Source organism: Saccoglossus kowalevskii, chromosome 8 (assembly GCF_978046115.1).
Source record: "Saccoglossus kowalevskii chromosome 8, keSacKowa6.1, whole genome shotgun sequence".
In the NCBI taxonomy this organism is placed as follows: domain Eukaryota; kingdom Metazoa; phylum Hemichordata; class Enteropneusta; family Harrimaniidae; genus Saccoglossus; species Saccoglossus kowalevskii.
Genome location: NC_140648.1, coordinates 38,809,202 through 38,828,970, shown reverse-complemented (window position 1 = coordinate 38,828,970; position 19,769 = coordinate 38,809,202). Strand labels below are relative to the sequence as shown.

General features: G+C 35.4%; 1 protein-coding gene across 2 annotated transcripts; it reads left to right on the top strand.

Moving 5' to 3' along the window:
• Positions 1-531: 531 nt before the first annotated feature.
• LOC100373178 (synaptogyrin-3-like) lies at positions 532-10,909 on the top strand. Of its 2 annotated transcripts, none has more exons than XM_085502589.1 (4): positions 532-663; positions 7,662-7,881; positions 9,955-10,094; positions 10,641-10,909. In XM_085502589.1, the coding sequence occupies exons 1-4, from the start codon at positions 562-564 to the stop codon at positions 10,851-10,853; spliced, it is 675 nt and encodes a 224-aa protein (XP_085358715.1). In that variant the 5' UTR covers positions 532-561; the 3' UTR covers positions 10,854-10,909. The 2 variants fall into 2 exon arrangements, with proteins under 2 accessions (XP_085358715.1, XP_085358716.1); XM_085502590.1 differs by lacking the exon at positions 9,955-10,094 and adding an exon at positions 9,557-9,690.
• Positions 10,910-19,769: the final 8,860 nt, after the last annotated feature.

Below are 19,769 nucleotides of genomic sequence, written 5' to 3'. Positions count from 1 at the left end.
ATTCACCCAAAAAACTTTCATGTAGAAAATATCAATCCAATCTGATTATATTTTATATATTTATTTTACCGTGACCTTTACTATTATTCAAAATTATTTTGTATTTTTTAAGTTATGTTTTTTGTTACGTACTTGTGATTCGGTATATTATCTATCGCCACATATAGATCCCTGTTTGGCATTCGCAATTACCAAAACTTTAAAAAAACTACCAACAAATAAATAACAAACAAAACTATCAGATTGATATTAATCATACTTATAGTAATGATTTTTTTTTTTTTCAACTCTTGGGTGAGTGGTCTCGCGCCCTTATCTTTGTTTCAACTGTGAAACTTTTGTTGCCAACTCATTTAATTTTTAAAATCTTGTTTTTTTACAATTGAAAATTGAGCATTATCACAATATGGCTACTATCACAGTCCCTCTATATAAGGATAGGGGGACTGTGCTATACAGAGAGGTATAACTCCAGAACGAAACCCCCGATCACTTAATGATGATGTCATCGCCCGTGTCACATGATTTTCAATAATACCCACAGTGCTTCGCAAATCCAAAATGGAAGGCGGAGGAGCGTACGGTGCTGGAAAAGCGGGTTCTGCTTTCGACCCAATTGCGTTTATAAAAAGACCCCAAGTTATCCTCAGGATAGTAAGTTGGGTAAGTGAGGTCACCTTCTTTGTAAGATCAAAATTAGGCCCAGTTTCAGTGGACCGAAGTGCATTCCCAGTGACGGCGGTGTAAAACAAATATCCTAGCATTGGCATTGCGTTTGTGACTGGCTTTAGACTAAATAAAGCGCACACTGAAACACTGCAGAGTAATACCCTGTTTTAAAACATTGCTTATGCAATTCTATATTTATAATGTGTTTTTTTCTACTCAACATACAAAATAGTCCAATCAGTATATTTAACTTTTCAACGTGTCATCACAATTTATCATGATTTATTTTGTTCGACAATATTTATTTATTTAAAAAAAACCCACTGAATAACCTACCTATTGTGTGGTACCCCCTATCCCACACCACCGTTTCAGCTGGTTGGCAGATATAATTGAGGTTTGTACCATGAAGGTGTTAATTAATAATCTTGTATACGCTGGGTAAACAACATACATAAATTAAGTGCAATAATACATCACACTCACTGGTAGTCACTAAGGGCTAAGGGGTCAACCATTTGAAATTCGGGGTGTGTGAAAAAAATGTCAACTAAACAGAGAGAGAAAGATTGCATGCAAAATTCTTCCGAAAAAAAAATTTTGGCAATATAAAAAAAAATAGTACTCACAAGAACCATTAAAACAAAACTGTTCTGGTCACACTCTTCCAGTCAGCCCCCTCCCTGGATTTCAAAAGTGCAACCCTTCTGAATTCAGATTATTTATGTATTCTTCACCAAATATCGCTGCAATGATTGAGTTTTAAACCGAAATAATTATTGAATTTGATTGGTGTTGATTTTTTTTTATGTTCTCGATAATTATACTCGTGTAAATAACACTTTTTCAATTGACAGCCTACACAAATCTTAACATCTTAACAAGTAACTAATGTATAAAGAGTTGTTTGAATTCAAATTACTCTGCTGTGTCATAAATGAATAGTCTATACAAGAGCAGTGCATGTTCATGACATTGTCATCTTGGTACTCACAATCTCAGCATTACTATTAAGCCAAGTGAATTAGACGCACAAAGCATGTATATTGATTAGTTTGACCTGTAATAGGGGCAGTCAAGGTATTGCCAACAAAATGAAATACAATATAAAAAAAGTTGATACTTTAACTGCTGGTAATTTAACTGTTTGTTTAATGCATTTGGTACATTGTTAATCATTTGGGCAGAACTTATTACATTAAATCCAACATTTATTAAAAAAAACATCTGTTTGGCTTTATAATGTAGCCTAGAATGGTTTGTGAATTCAACAAAATCTGTTCTTCATATGAAAAGCTAGGTAATATACTCCATTCCGGTCACCATGTATTATATCCATAAAAGGGTACAATATATTATTTATGTACATACACACATATAATATATGCTCTGCTACATGTGTAAGTGTTAAATTAATATTAAACAAGTCCTTATGTCATTTGAAAAATATTGAATAAACAAATAATTATGCATAGAAGTGTTGTGCAGCAACCAATATTTTTGAATTGTAAAAGCTATTTTTCAGTGAGTCATGATTGTAATCTGAAATTTATGAGTTAGCACAGCCTGCAAATACTTGATATTGTACCTTTGATCTTGATAACAAATTGTGCAATTAGAGCTGAATGCTTTTGTACATCCATGATGCAGACCCATTATTTTTCTTAAAAAGTCAGTGTAATTGTGTATTTTTAGGAGGTGGCATGTCTTAACTGTATTGATGTTTTTTTAAATTTATCTGTACACATTGAATAGTTTCTTTTCCATGATTCAATTAAATAGCATTTTTTGTGTGTGACAGTGACGATTTTGTGAAAGGTCGCCATTTTGTGTAAGTTGGTATTCTCTTCCTTTCTGTTATTATAAAACTAAGAAGTACTGGTATGTTACAAACATTCTGGGAATTATACAGAAATTATTTTGCAAGATGCAAGATGTCTGTTCCACTAAAGAACAACTTATTTTGGATTTTGATGAAACTTAGTACATAGATGCTCTTGGCTAATGTGCAGATTTGAATCGTTTTTGGTAGAAATCCATGCTTATTAATTAATTATTAATTGTACCTAATTTGCATAATGATTAGTCAATTTTCGGCTTTTGCATAAATCTCAAGTACTAATCACATTTCAATGAAACTTGGTACAGAGATGTCATAGGATAATGCACAAACCTGATAAGTTTTGGGATAATATCTGTGAATACATGTATTAATTAATTAATTACCTAATTTGCATAAATTAAGTTTTTTCGTTTTGGGGTAAAAATCTGTGCATATTAATCACCTAATAATGATTAATAAATTGTTGCTTTTCCACTGATTTCTCAAGTACTAATAACTACATTTTAAGGAAACTTGGTACATAGATGCTCTAAAACAATGCAGAGCCCACATTAGTGTGTTTTAAAATCTTTCGATTAATTACCTAATTTACATAATAATTTTCTATCTATATCTCAAAAATCAATTATTGCATTTAAATAAGTGCTGGAAACAATGCTGAAGTCAATTATTAATTTGGGATTGAAAGTCAAGCATACTAATTATCTAATTTGCATAATCATCACATTTCATTGAAATTTGGTTCATAGATGCTCTGGGTAATCGGGATTAGTTGAATGTTGAAAAACATGCTTATTGATTATCTAATGATTATTAGCCAATGTAGATACTCAAGAAATATATATGATTGTCAATGTGTTAACACATTGGAGGACACACAAATTGTACACCATACATTATGGGCAGCATACAGTGCTATATGGTTGTCAATGTGTTAACACATTGGAGGACACACAAATTGTACTCCATTCATTATGGGCAGCATACAGTGCTATATGGTTGTCAATGTGTTAACACATTGGAGGACACATAAATTGTACTCCATTCATTATGGGTAGCATACAGTGCTATATGGTTGTCAATGTGTTAACACATTGGAGGACACACAAATTGTACTCCATTCATTATGGGCAGCATACAGTGCTATATGGTTGTCAATGTGTTAACACATTGGAGGACACACAAATTGTACTTCATTCATTATGGGCAGCATACAGTGCTATATGGTTGTCAATGTGTTAACACATTGGAGGACACACAAATTGTATACCATACATTATGGGCAGCATACAGTGCTATATGGTTGTCAATGTGTTAACACATCTGAGGACACACAAATTATACTCCATTCATTATGGGCAGCAGACAGTGCTATATGGTTGTCAATGTGTTAACACATTGGAGGACACACAAATTGTACTCCATAGGTTATGGGCAGCATACAGTGCTATATGGTTGTCAATGTGTTAACACATTGAAGATCACACATTGCACTCCATACATTATGGGTAGCATACAGTGCTATATGGTTGTCAATGTGTTCACACATCTGAGGACACACAAATTATACTCCATACATTATGGGTAGCATACAGTTCTATATGGTTGTCAATGTGTTAACACATTGGAGGACACACAAATTTTATACCATACATTATGGGTAGCATACAGTGCTATATGGTTGTCAATGTGTTAACACATTGGAGGACACACAAATTTTATACCATACATTATGGGTAGCATACAGTGCTATATGGTTGTCAATGTGTTAACACAATGGAGGACACACAAATTGTATACCATACATTATGGGTAGCATACAGTTCTATATGGTTGTCAATGTGTTAACACATTGGAGGACACACAAATTTTATACCATACATTATGGGTAGCATACAGTGCTATATGGTTGTCAATGTGTTAACACAATGGAGGACACACAAATTGTATACCATACATTATGGGTAGCATACAGTTCTATATGGTTGTCAATGTGTTAACACATTGGAGGACACACAAATTTTATACCATACATTATGGGTAGCATACAGTGCTATATGGTTGTAAATGTGTTAACACAATGGAGGACACACAAATCGTACACCATACATTATGGGTAGCATACAGTGCTATATAGTTGTCAATGTGTTAACACATTGGAGGACACACAAATTGTATACTATACATTATGGGCAGCATACAGTGCTATATGGTTGTCAATGTGTTAACACATTGGAGGACACACAAATTATACTCCATACATTATGGGCAGCATACAGTGCTATATAGTTGTCAATGTGTTAACACATTGGAGGACACACAAATTGTATACCATACATTATGGGCAGCATACAGTGCTATATGGTTGTCAATGTGTTAACACATCTAAGGACGCAAAAATTATACTCCATACATTATGGGCAGCATACAGTGCTTTATAGTTGTCAATGTGTTAAGTTAACACATTGGAGGACACACAAATTATACTCCATATGTTATGGGTAGCATACAGTGCTATATGGTTGTCAATGTGTTAACACATCTAAGGACGCAAAAATTATACTTCATACATTATGGGCAGCATACAGTGCTATATGGTTGTCAATGTGTTAACACATTGGAGGACACACAAATCGTACACCATACATTATGGGTAGCATACAGTGCTATATGGTTGTCAATGTGTTAACACATTGGAGGACACACAAATCGTACACCATACATTATGGGTAGCATACAGTGCTATATAGTTGTCAATGTGTTAACACATTGGAGGACACACACATGTACACCATACATTATGGGTAGCATACAGTGCTATATGGTTGTCAATGTGTTAACACATTGGAGGACACACAAATCGTACACCATACATTATGGGTAGCATACAGTGCTATATAGTTGTCAATGTGTTAACACATTGGAGGACACACACATTGTACTCCATATGTTATGGGTAGCATACAGTTCTATATGGTTGTCAATGTGTTAACACATTGGAGGACACACAAATTGTATACCATACATTATGGGTAGCATACAGTGCTATATAGTTGTCAATGTGTTAACACATTGGAGGACACACAAATTATACTCCATATATTATGGGTAGCATACAGTTCTATATGGTTGTCAATGTGTTAACACATTGGAGGACACACAAATTATACTCCATACATTATGGGCAGCATACAGTGCTATATAGTTGTCAATGTGTTAACACATCTGAGGACACACAAATTGTACACCATACATTATGGGCAGCATACAGTGCTATATGGTTGTCAATGTGTTAACACATTGGAGGACACACAAATTATACTCCATTCATTATGGGCAGCATACAGTGCTATATAGTTGTCAATGTGTTAACACATTGGAGGACACACAAATTATACTCCATATATTATGGGTAGCATACAGTTCTATATGGTTGTCAATGTGTTAACACATTGGAGGACACACAAATTATACTCCATACATTATGGGCAGCATACAGTGCTATATAGTTGTCAATGTGTTAACACATTGGAGGACACACAAATTATACTCCATTCATTATGGGCAGCATACAGTGCTATATAGTTGTCAATGTGTTAACACATTGGAGGACACACAAATTATACTCCATACATTATGGGCAGCATACAGTGCTATATAGTTGTCAATGTGTTAACACATCTGAGGACACACAAATTGTACACCATACATTATGGGCAGCATACAGTGCTATATGGTTGTCAATGTGTTAACACATTGGAGGACACACAAATTGTACTCCATACATTATGGGTAGCATACAGTGCTATATGGTTGTCAATGTGTTAACACATCTGAGGACACACAAATTGTACACCATACATTATGGGCAGCATACAGTGCTATATAGTTGTCAATGTGTTAACACATTGGAGGACACACAAATTGTACTCCATACATTATGGGTAGCATACAGTGCTATATGGTTGTCAATGTGTTAACACATCTGAGGACACACAAATTGTACACCATACATTATGGGCAGCATACAGTGCTATATAGTTGTCAATGTGTTAACACATTGGAGGACACACAAATTGTACTCCATACATTATGGGTAGCATACAGTGCTATATAGTTGTCAATGTGTTAACACATCTGAGGACACACAAATTGTACTCCATTCATTATGGGCAGCATACTGTGCTATATGGTTGTCAATGTGTTAACACATCTGAGGACACACAAATTGTACTCCATACATTATGGGCAGCATACAGTGCTATATGGTTGTCAATGTGTTAACACATTGGAGGACACACAAATTATACTCCATACATTATGGGCAGCATACAGTGCTATATGATTGTCAATGTGTTAACACATTGGAGGACACACACATTGTACTCCATTCATTATGGGTAGCATACAGTGCTATATGGTTGTCAATGTGTTAACACATTGGAGGACACACAAATTATACTCCATACATTATGGGCAGCATACAGTGCTATATGGTTGTCAATGTGTTAACACATCTGAGGACACACAAATTGTACTCCATACATTATGGATAGCATACAGTGCTATATGGTTGTCAATGTGTTAACACATTGGAGGACACACAAATTATACTCCATACATTATGGGCAGCATACAGTGCTATATGGTTGTCAATGTGTTAACACATCTGAGGACACACAAATTGTACACCATACATTATGGGTAGCATACAGTGCTATATAGTTGTCAATGTGTTAACACATTGGAGGACACACAAATTGTACTCCATACATTATGGGCAGCATACAGTGCTATATGGTTGTCAATGTGTTAACACATTGGAGGACACACAAATTATACTTCATACATTATGGGCAGCATACAGTGCTATATGGTTGTCAATGTGTTAACACATTGGAGGACACACAAATTATACTCCATATGTTATGGGCAGCATACAGTGCTATATGGTTGTCAATGTGGTAATGTGGAGACTACACAAATTCTACTTCATACGTTATATGGCTGTATGGCATTTGTAATAGTTGTTTACTCCCAAGATGATCGTAAAAAGTTATCTTTATCAAAGTAGGACCATTTGGAATGCTATAGTCAAACCATGCCTTAATCTTTTGTTTTCAATACAATTGTGTGTTATTGTTTATAGATTTTTGCCATCATAGTATTTGGATGTATATCTGCTGAAGGCTATTACAATAATCAATGTATGTACAATGGAGATGAAAATGCCTGTAATTTTGGCATTGCGATAGGGGTGTTGGCATTTCTTGCCTGTATGGTGTTCTTGGTGACAGACGCAGTAATGGACCAAATAAGCAGTGTGGAATATAGAAAATATATTGTCATGGCTGATTTAGGTTTCTCAGGTACGTCCATTTTAATCTTACACATATTGTATAACCATCATTTACTGTGGAATCGTAAATCATTGAATCCCCCTAGTCAGCATGTGATTGCATAACACTGTCAGCACTGCATGTTCTGCACTTTGTATCACATGTACCAAAGCATTCAGCAAAGACCATGTGATTGCATAACACTGTCAGCACTGCATGTTCTGCACTTTGTATCACATGTACCAAAGCATTCAGCAAAGACCATGTGATTGCATAACACTGTCAGCACTGCATGTTCTGCACTTTGTATCACATGTACCAAAGCATTCAGCAAAGACCATGTGATTGCATAACACTGTCAGCACTGCATGTTCTGCACTTTGTATCACATGTACCAAAGCATTCAGCAAAGAGCCTGGTGCAATGTTACAAACTAGCAAAGAATTTAGCTGACTGAATGGAGGACTAGGAGTATTCCGAGATGTGGCGCCTTACATTCATGATCTCATAACACCATAGTAGACTTTTGTCACCATTCACAGATCAAACCATTATTTAAAAACAAAATTGGATTATTGGAAGTTATGTCTATTTGGTCCAAAATTAAAATAAATTATAGAAAAATACATAAATATGAAAAATGACGGACTAAACTTTTGAAAGAAAAAAATATGGGTTGATAGTGTTTGTGAGGAAAAAATTCTGCTCAAGTTGCTGTTACTCGCTTTCTCAGATCAAAGTAAAATTGCCACTGCTACAAATTTCTGCCATTTTCACTGACTCTGAAATTTATTATATCACAATGACCGAGAACAAAAATACATACTATTGTTATTTGTAGCGGCTGCTATCACATAACATCAATCATGATGTACGACTCCATAATGTTCAACTATAATGAGCGCATCTGGTAACAGCTTTGATATGGCAGCTTCACCTCGCACACTGCTGTTCGCACTCCATTGGGTGTGCAGAGGGGTACCTTATGTTATTAATTATCAACGCCCCTTTGAACGATAGTCTCAAAATGCCCCCTAATCATTGTTTCCACATTTCATCCAAATTTTTGATCATAACCTCTAGAAAATAAAAAATATTGTCCAAAATAAATGAGGAATTTATTACTAATTTTATAAAAATTTGTAAAAGAGTGCACTAATTTTGTAGTTGTGATGACAGACTAGAGACAACTAGATGACACAACTTGTGCTAAAATTAAATTTCAACAAAAAATTGAATAAATTGTTCACCCATATTTAATAATCAAATGCCCACAAACAATCTTAAGAAGAAATGATCACTGGTAAATTTCATAAATTTTCTAAATATTGTTGTAACATATGTGTCAAGTAAGTTTGAAATTTGTCCTATCAAGATTGGATCCCAAATAGTTCTTTTATATTTCCATGCAGTGTTATACCCAAACTGGTGGCTATTTTTAATAATGATTTTTGGTAGATATATTTAATTTGTTAGGAAACTTGTAAACTGTAATCCCTTGAATAATTTTGAATTTTTCTTAGTTATGTGTAATTTAGACCTCGTGAACATAATGTTGGCTCCATGACTTGTATTCTCATTTGAGATTCAGTATAGACGGCTTTTGTATTTATTCACTGTAACTATAGATACTGCTGACAACTTTCATTGTATTCTTTACTGTAACATTGCATTGGTATACATTCTAGTCATCTCATTCATTCAGCATTCTGGACATTTATGTGGTTTGTGTGTTTCTGCTATCTGGCGGATACCTGGAGAAAGAGTCCAACAATGCCTTACGGTTCAGACGAAGTACAAGCAGCAATTGCGTTCAGCTTCTTTTCCATTATTTCATGGGTAAATAATCTCATAACATTTGATGAAAACCCCCAGCCTATTTTGAAATTAGTTTGTGAGTAATAGCTTGTCTCTCAGTGCCAGCCATACTTGGTGTCTGGTTGGCTGTATCCTGGTGATTCACATGGCCCTATGCCACCTATACAATGTGTGTGAAATACAACCCAAACTCAAAATTAAAAAATATTCACAAACTATTTTCACTAGGCTGGGAAAAACAATATTTAGTGTCATTGATATTTATTTTATTTTATTTCAATTCAGGTTTTTGGACGTTTATGTGGTTTGTGTGTTTTTGTTATCTAACAAATAAGTGGACGACTTTTGATAACCCGCCCCCAGACTTTCCCGATAGTGGAGTTGAAGCAGCTATAGCCTTCTCCTTTTTCTCCATTTTAACTTGGGTAATAATAATATTCTTCCTTTGGTGAATGTGGAGAAATGTTATATACATGGTTTGTATGCATGACACTTTATTTGATGTGTAACAATATATAATGCCACTTCATCTATTTCGATGTTAAAAGCAATAGTCAACAGTGAAAGCATCTTTGTTTTGTGTCAACTTGGAATGAAATATTAATATGCATATTAGATTTGTTCTCAGTGAGTTGTCCCTGTTCTTTCTAGTAATAAAGTGCATTCATCAGTATATTGACGACTATCCATGAAAGAGTAAATAAAAATAGCATTTATTGTATAACGAATTATTAATTAAAATGTAATTTTAAACATATCTTGATCAATTACATATTTAAAATATAGATTACGTCGCTTTAACCCAAGCTGTTCTATCATAAAGTATTGTGGATGTTTTGTAGAGCAAATTAGAACATTTTTGCTATTTCTAAATGTGACTCTTTATGATAGATAAAACAGTTCAGCCAAACGTGATGTAAAGTATAAAACACTGCTGTGATATTATCAGTAATTTTTGTGTTTATGTACAGGCTGGATTGACTGCATTGGCCGTGATGCGATTCAGACAAGGATCTGCACAAGCATTTTCTCAAGGATATGAACCAGATATGGCCGGTCCAGACAGCAGTCCATACACATCGTACCCAACGGGTGGGGATGCATCCCAAGAATCCTATCAGGAGCCACCATTCAGTGGAGGATCTGCAACTGGAGAAAGCGAGTATAAACCGCCGACATACTAAGTTTAGACAAATAGGTATATGGTATATGGAGAATCAGTAATTGTAATTACGATAAAGAGAGAAAAAATGAATAGCAAATGAATGAAAATTACAATTCTGACAACAACAAAATCTGACTACCATCACAAGAATATAAACCTTTGCAGATTGTCAGTGTGAAAGTGAATGTTTCTGGGTACTGTTTTAGTATTTTGCTTATGCAATGTTAAGGCATCTTTCTTTGTCTTTGAGTGACATACCATTGTAATGTAATTAAGATTATAGCATTGCTGCTCTAAGCTCATTGGTTTCCTGTCAATGATGCACTTGTCACTCTTCTAATTACTGTTAGAAGTCCCTGCAGGGGATGAGGTCTTATGTTTACACAGTAAACAGGAATGTTTTTTTTTCTTTTATAATATATAGTATATTTTGTTTGCTTTGACCTCGCAAATTTTGGCAATAAATTCCTATTTTTCATTTTTGTTAGATTGACAAGTGCGGTAGATTTCCCCTACATACCGTACTTCCCCAGTATAAACCCAGGGGCCTGAACATGTAAAATCGGGAAAATTAGGGGGTGGGCTTATACTCGAGAACCACCTCAGAAAAAAAATTTTTTTGGTGCGTTTAAAACTGTAACCATCTTCCCAGCCTCGAAACATTATCCAAATTACATTTTTCGTTCACAGCGCCGGTCTCGGAGGAATATTACGTCTTTTTGAGAAAACAGAAATGTGAAACGAGCCATCATTGATTTCAACGGCGCTTTTTACAATGAAGAAATGAATATGAACAAAAAACAAAAATTTTATTACGATACGGTCCACATACCATCTGAATTTACGGTGCAAAAATGGGTAGGGTCTGTGGGAAAACAGTCGAAGGCAAGATCGTACGCAAACTCTCGATACAAAGCTATTTCCACCATGGTTTCATGACCTGAACAACTTCCTTTGACCTAACAAATCACGTCTTTCGTTAACCAATGAAAATGCTCTGTAATACAGTCGAAGTTTTCTGATCATTTACGAAGTATTTTTATCAACGCAATGCAGAAGTGTATTACCGCGATGTTCAAATGTGATCTGTTAACACTGATATCGACAAAAAACGGTGGCTTTTTTCCCCCTGAAAGCTGTTGATTGTCGATTTTTGAAAGGTAAACTGAAATCAATACCGTACCAATCATGATTTTTATACAATGAAATACGCTTTTTACATGCATATTTTAATAAATGTCATCGACGCCCGCTAAAAAACACCCTGGGCCTATACTCGGGGATGCCCTCAACTCGTTAAATGTCAAAAACAGAGGGATGGTCTTATACTCAGGGAGGAGCTTATACTCGGGGGAAGTACGGTAACACTAGAGGGCTATGTTTTGAGTATTAATGTCTGATTGATATGCGATGGTAAATTAAATTCAGTGCTCACTGCCATTGTAGTACATTCAACTACATGTAAGTCCTGCATTCGTTTTTTTCTAATCCCAGCATTAAATATGGTGACCCCTGTAGACAGTGCCCTCTATTGTTGTGCAAGGGAAAATTTGTTCATTTACAAGTGTATTCCTTTCTTTGTGTTCTTCCAGCAATAAGGTTGTATAATTATTCGTAATTTGTCCAATGATTGTTTTTCCAATAATTTGATTCAATCAGAAACTTTATATCGATTAATATTTTGAGTTAATACTGTAAATCGCTTAATTTTAACTAAGAATTTTGGCTATTTAATGATTTTATTGTTTTCATAAAGACATTACGCAAAAGTAACTGACATTTGTAGGACCCATGAAGAAATTTTCAATGCTACCAAATTACATGATTTTTTCAGCTTAGCATGCAGGGTCACTATGTCATGGCATGTCAAGTTTGATCTACGTCCCATGTGACATATGTGATACGTGTAAATGCATTGTTTTCACAAAATTTAAGCTTTTAATACCACAACCACCGCTCTTTAACTAATCGATTTGCTTTGCAAAATACTGGAACAATTAAAACTTAATTCTGCTGAATTGTGTCTAGCTGTTCATTTTATATCGCCAAGACTTCTGGTGGAGACCACAAACCTATGTATGGTTTTAAATTTATTTATAAACCTAAATATTTATAAATTCAAAACTGCAGCTTAACTTTGTAAACAAAGGCAGAATAGAATATGCAGTATTGCATGACTGTTTCATGCAATGATGAAGGGTAGTACCGTCCTCACCAATTCAGTTGTCTATTAATTTCAACAAGACTGATATGATAGTTCATTAAGTTTTTGGTCTTCACTTTAATATCTTTAAATTGCTAAAGTACTGTGTTTTCTCTTTTAGAAGTGCATGTAAATCAATTGTTATATTTGTTGAAAACTAAATTATTGAAATTTATAACCATAGACTCGCCTCTGTCATCATCTGAGCACATACACTACTAATAGAGTGAATACGGTACCTAATATTCAAAATGGAGTTTTCATCATTGAACAATTTGGTTATTTGCATGGTTATTTTGAAATATTTTTTTTATTACCTGCTACTGCTGTTCAAGTATGGTTTACTGTGACTGAAAGAAAAATGGAATGGCAATATTGCAGTGTGAGACTCTGTGTCTCAAAAGAGTGTTGCCACAGTAAGCAATAATATATTGTGAGCAATATAGCTATATTATCATAAACAAAACAAAACACTGTGTACTATACTTCAATATAGTGGTCACAGTAAATAATATACACTTTATGCGATTTAGCATGGACCATATCAACCAGATGCTATCAACACCATTTTTATATTTATCATTTATGTTAGCGCTTTAACTTTTCCTAGTTCCCACAACTTTCAGAAGCTTTTTTATGTGCTCAGAAAGAATGAAAGAAAAAAACAACTTATATTTCAATGATTTTTTAAAATTCCATCTGTACTATTAGTAAACACATTGCCTACTGACACCATTTTTTCCAATTCATTTTCCCATTACCTGTGGAGACTTTCAGCTGGCAATGTGTCAAATTGGAATTTTTTCATCATTATTTATAACAATTATTTTGTGATATCTATTTTTTTTTTCAGTTTGGTTAATCAGAATAAAATGGAGCATGTAAATTTTTACATTGTTATTTAAAACGTGATCAAACATTGTCAACAACAATTTTGGTTTTGGTTTTTTATGGGGTCTAATCAAGTATTTATACACTGTAGTAGGAATGAGTATTCAGGTAAAATGAGTGGTGACTAGATTAATTCTAGGAAAATATTTTTATAGTCGCCGTAAGACTAGGATAGTTTTTTTTTTTAAACTATTATGTTCATTAGTCTCTTCCCTCATAGGAAATGAGTTACAATTATAGACAAAACATGTTTCAGTAAAAAAAAAATCAAAATTTAGGATTGCAAAAATTTATGTATTGGAAATGAATGTTAAATAAAAAGGTGAATACATGAGTCTTGTTGTAGAAATTCAACCTCTCCCTCCCTCTCCCTCTCCCTCTCCCTCTCCCTCTCCCTCTCCAGTCTGACTTTTGCATCATTTACTTAGCATATGATAAACCTTATGCACAGCAAGTATGACCAAGATTCTACAATCTTGTGAACAACTCATTTCGGTCACTATCAAATAGTCTACTGCCCTCGGTGGTGGAAAGGATAAGTTTTTTTCGAGGCCTTGATGACTTCAAATTAAAACTGCTGGATAATTGCATGACCCTGGTACTTTTTGTGTTGCCCTAATCTTAAGGTTTTTTTTTGAGGACTAATCTCAGACACAACAAATTAGTACATTTTTGTATGATTAACCAAAACAATACAAATGTGCTGATCATAGGTCTACAATGATTTCAGAGTTTTTCAGACAATAAAACTAGTTGTACCATAAACTTTGCTAGCTTAGTTTTCCAAACATGTGCATCAGGTGGGGAAGAAATAAGTTGTGTGTAGCTGTCTTCAGTGAGTCGAAAATAACCATGCAATCCCATAATGATGTCAACACTAAATTAAGATAACTATACAAATTTTAACAACATTATATAGGGTTCCTCAAGACATTAAACGGCAGTCATAGCTTCCAAACTCCCTTAGGTAGCCATGTAGGAAGATGTGGATAAAAGAACCATTTGATATATACAAGTAACCCAATGTGTTTTGATGTTACTAAAATAAAGATTAAATAAAACATTTAAGAAATTTTATAGAATTTCAAACTGGTCTGAATGAGCCAGTGCTATATGTAATTTCCATCCTTGATTTAAAGGGACCATTACTACATGTAATTTTCACCATTGATTTGAAGAGGGTCATTACTACCAGTATATGTAATTTCCACCCATGATTTGAATGGGCCATTACTAGATGTAATTTCCACCCTTGATTTGAAGGGGCCAGTACCATATGTAATTTTCACCACTGATTTGAAGGGGTCATTACTACCAGTATATGTAATTTCCACCCTTGATTTGAATGGGCAAGTACAATATGTAATTTCCACCCATGATTTGAATGGGCCATTACTAGATGTAATTTCCACCCTTGATTTGAAGGGGCCGTTACAATATGTAATTTCCACCCTTGACTTGAATGGGCCAGTACCATATGTAATTTTCACCACTGATTTGAAGGGGTCATTACTACCAGTATATGTAATTTCCACCCTTGATTTGAATGGGCAAGTACTATATGTAATTTCCATCCTTGATTTGAATGTACCAGTGCTATATGTAATTTCCACCATTGGTTTGAATGGGCCAGTGCTATATGTAATTTCCATCCTTGATTTAAAGTAACCATTACTATATGTAATTTTCACCATTGATTTGAAGGGGGTCATTACTACTAGTATATGTAATTTCCACCCATGATTTGACTGGGCCATTACTATATGTAATTTCCACCCTTGATTTGAAGGGGCCATTACAATATGTAATTTCCACCCTTGATTTGAATGTACCAGTGCTATATGTAATTTCCACCATTGGTTTGAATGGGCCAGTGCTATACATAATTTCCACCCTTGATTTGAATGGGCCAGTGCTATACATAATTACCACCCTTGCTTTGAATGGACCAGTGCTATGCATAATTTCCACCCTTGAATTTAATGAGCCAGTACTATACATAATTTCCATCTTTGATTTGAATGTACCAGTGCTATTTGTAATTTCCATCCTTGATTTGAAGGGGGCCAGTGCTATATGTAATTTCCACCCTTGATTTGAATGGGCCAGTCCTATATGTAATTTCCACCATTGGTTTGAATGGGCCAGTGCTATACATAGTTTCCACCCTTAATTTGAAGGGGCCAGTGCTATACATAATTGCCACCCTTGAGTTGAATGTACCAGTGCTATATGTAATTTCCACCATTGGTTTGAAAGGGCCAGTGCTATACATAATTTCCACCCTTGATTTGAATGGGCCAGTGCTATACATAATTTCCACCCTTGCTTTGAATGGACCAGTGTTATACATAATTTCCACCCTTGAGTTGAATGAGCCAGTGCTAATACATAATTTCCACCCTTGATTTGAATGTACCAGTGCTATACATAATTTCCATCCTTGATTTGAATGGGCCAGTGCTATACATAATTACCACCTTTGCTTTGAATGGACCAGTGCTATACATAATTTCCACCCTTGAGTTGAATGAGCCAGTGCTATACATAATTTCCACCCTTGATTTGAATGTACCAGTGCTATTTGTAATTTCCATCCTTGATTTCAAGGGGCCAGTGCTATATGTAATTTCCACCCTTGATTTGAATGAGCCAGTGCTATATGTAATTTCCACCCTTGATTTGAATGGGCCAGTGCTATACATAATTTCCACCCTTGATTTGAATGGACCAGTGCTATATGTAATTTCCACCATTGGTTTGAATGGGCCAGTGCTATACATAGTTTCCACCCTTAATTTGAAGGGGCCAGTGCTATACATAATTGCCACCCTTGAGTTGAATGTACCAGTGCTATATGTAATTTCCACCATTGGTTTGAATGGGCCAGTGCTATACATAGTTTCCACCCTTGATTTAAATGGGCCAGTGTTATACATAATTTCCACCCTTGATTTGAATGGGCCAGTGTTATACATAATTTCCACCCTTGATTTGAATGGACCAGTGCTATACATAATTTCCACCCTTGCTTTGAATGCACCAGTGCTATACATAATTTCCACCCTTGATTTGAATGTACCAGTGCTATACATAATTTCCATCCTTGATTTGAATGGGCCAGTGCTATATATAATTTCCATCCTTGATTTAAAGGGACCATTACTATATGTAATTTCCACCCTTGATTTGAAGGGCCATTACTATATGTAATTTCCACCATTGGTTTGAATGTACCAGTGCTATATGTAATTTCCACCATTGGTTTGAATGGGCCAGTGCTATACATAATTTCCACTTTTGAGTTGAATGAGCCAGTGCTATACATAATTTCCACCTTTGAGTTGAATGAGCCAGTGCTATACATAATTTCCACCCTTGATTTGAATGTACCAGTGCTATATGTAATTTCCACCCTTGAGTTGAATGGGCCAGTGCTAATACATAATTTCCACGCTTGATTTGAATGTACCAGTGCTATATGTAATTTCCATCCTTGATTTGAAGGGGCCAGTGCTATATGTAATTTCCACCCTTGATTTGAATGGGCCAGTGCTATATGTAATTCCCACCCTTGATTTGAATGGGTCAGTGCTATACATAATTTCCACCCTTAATTTGAATGGACCAGTGCTATACATAATTTCCACCCTTGATTTGAATGTACCAGTGCTATATGTAATTCCACCATTGGTTTGAATGAGCCAGTGCTATACATAATTTCCACCTTTGATTTGAATGTACCAGTGCTATTTGTAATTTCCACCCTTGATTTGAATGGGCCAGTACCATATGTAATTTCCAACCTTGATTTGAATGGGCCAGTGCTATATGTAATTTCCACCCTTGATTTGAATGGGCCAGTGCTATACATAATCGCCACCCTTGAGTTGAATGTACCAGTGCTATATGTAATTTCCACCATTGGTTTGAATGTGCCAGTGCTATACATAGTTTCCACCCTTGATTTAAATGGGCCAGTGTTATACATAATTTCCACCCTTGATTTGAATGGGCCAGTGCTATACATAATTTCCACCCTTGATTTGAATGGGCCAGTGCTATACATAATTACCACCCTTGCTTTGAATGGACCAGTGCTATACATAATTTCCACCCTTGAGTTGAATGAGCCAGTGCTATACATAATTTCCACTCTTGATTTGAATGTAATAAATAATTTCCACCCTTGATTTGAATGTACCAGTGCTATACATAATTTCCATCGTTGAGTTGAATGGGCCAGTGCTATACATAATTTCCACCCTTGATTTGAATGGGCCAGTGCTATATGTAATTTCCATCTTTGATTTAAAGGGACCATTACTATGTGTAATTTTCACTATTGATTTGAAGGGGGTCATTACTACCAGTATATGTAATTTCTACCCTTGATTTGAATGGGCAAGTACTATATGTAATTTCCACCCATGATTTGAATGGGCCATTACTATATGTAATTTCCACCCTTGATTTGAAGGGCCATTACTATATGTAATTCCCACCATTGGTTTGAATGTACCAGTGCTATATGTAATTCCCACCATTGGTTTGAATGGGCCAGTGCTATACATAATTTCCACCCTTGAGTTGAATGAGCCAGTGCTATACATAATTTCCACCCTTGATTTGAATGTACCAGTGCTATATGTAATTTGCACCATTGGTTTGAATGGGCCAGTGCTATACATAATTTCCACCCTTAATTTGAAGGGGCCAGTGCTATACATAATTGCCACCCTTGAGTTGAATGTACCAGTGCTATATGTAATTTCCACCATTGGTTTGAATGGGCCAGTGCTATACATAGTTTCCACCCTTGATTTAAATGGGCCAGTGTTATACATAATTTCCACCCTTGATTTGAATGGGCCAGTGTTATACATAATTTCCACCCTTGATTTGAATGGACCAGTGCTATACATAATTTCCACCCTTGCTTTGAATGCACCAGTGCTATACATAATTTCCACCCTTGAGTTGAATGAGCCAGTGCTATACATAATTTCCACCCTTGATTTGAATGTACCAGTGCTATTTGTAATTTCCATCCTTGATTTCAAGGGGCCAGTGCTATATGTAATTTCCACCCTTGATTTGAATGAGCCAGTGCTATATGTAATTTCCACCCTTGATTTGAATGGGCCAGTGCTATACATAATTTCCACCCTTGATTTGAATGGACCAGTGCTATATGTAATTTCCACCATTGGTTTGAATGGGCCAGTGCTATACATAGTTTCCACCCTTAATTTGAAGGGGCCAATGCTATACATAATTGCCACCCTTGAGTTGAATGTACCAGTGCTATATGTAATTTCCACCATTGGTTTGAATGGGCCAGTGCTATACATAGTTTCCACCCCTGATTTAAATGGGCCAGTGTTATACATAATTTCCACCCTTGATTTGAATGGGCCAGTGTTATACATAATTTCCACCCTTGATTTGAATGGACCAGTGCTATACCTAATTTCCACCCTTGCTTTGAATGCACCAGTGCTATACATAATTTCCACCCTTGATTTGAATGTACCAGTGCTATACATAATTTCCATCCTTGAGTTGAATGGGCCAGTGCTATACATAATTTCCACCCTTGATTTGAATGGGCCAGTGCTATATGTAATTTCCATCCTTGATTTAAAGGGACCATTACTATATGTAATTTCCACCCTTGATTTGAAGGGCCATTACTATATGTAATTTCCACCATTGGTTTGAATGAGCCAGTGCTAATACATAATTTCCACCATTGGTTTGAATGGGCCAGTGCTATATGTAATTTCCATCCTTGATTTGAAGGGGCCAGTGCTATATGTAATTTCCACCCTTGATTTG

Bases quoted from the DNA above. Each gene is read 5' to 3' on its own strand.
- LOC100373178 (XM_085502589.1), top strand. From the start codon at position 562: ATGGAAGGCGGAGGAGCGTACGGTGCTGGAAAAGCGGGTTCTGCTTTC. The intron at 664-7,661 runs GTAAGTGAGGTC...TATTGTTTATAG, and splicing joins TCCTCAGGATAGTAAGTTGG to ATTTTTGCCATCATAGTATT. The intron at 10,095-10,640 runs GTAATAATAATA...GTTTATGTACAG, and splicing joins TTTTCTCCATTTTAACTTGG to GCTGGATTGACTGCATTGGC.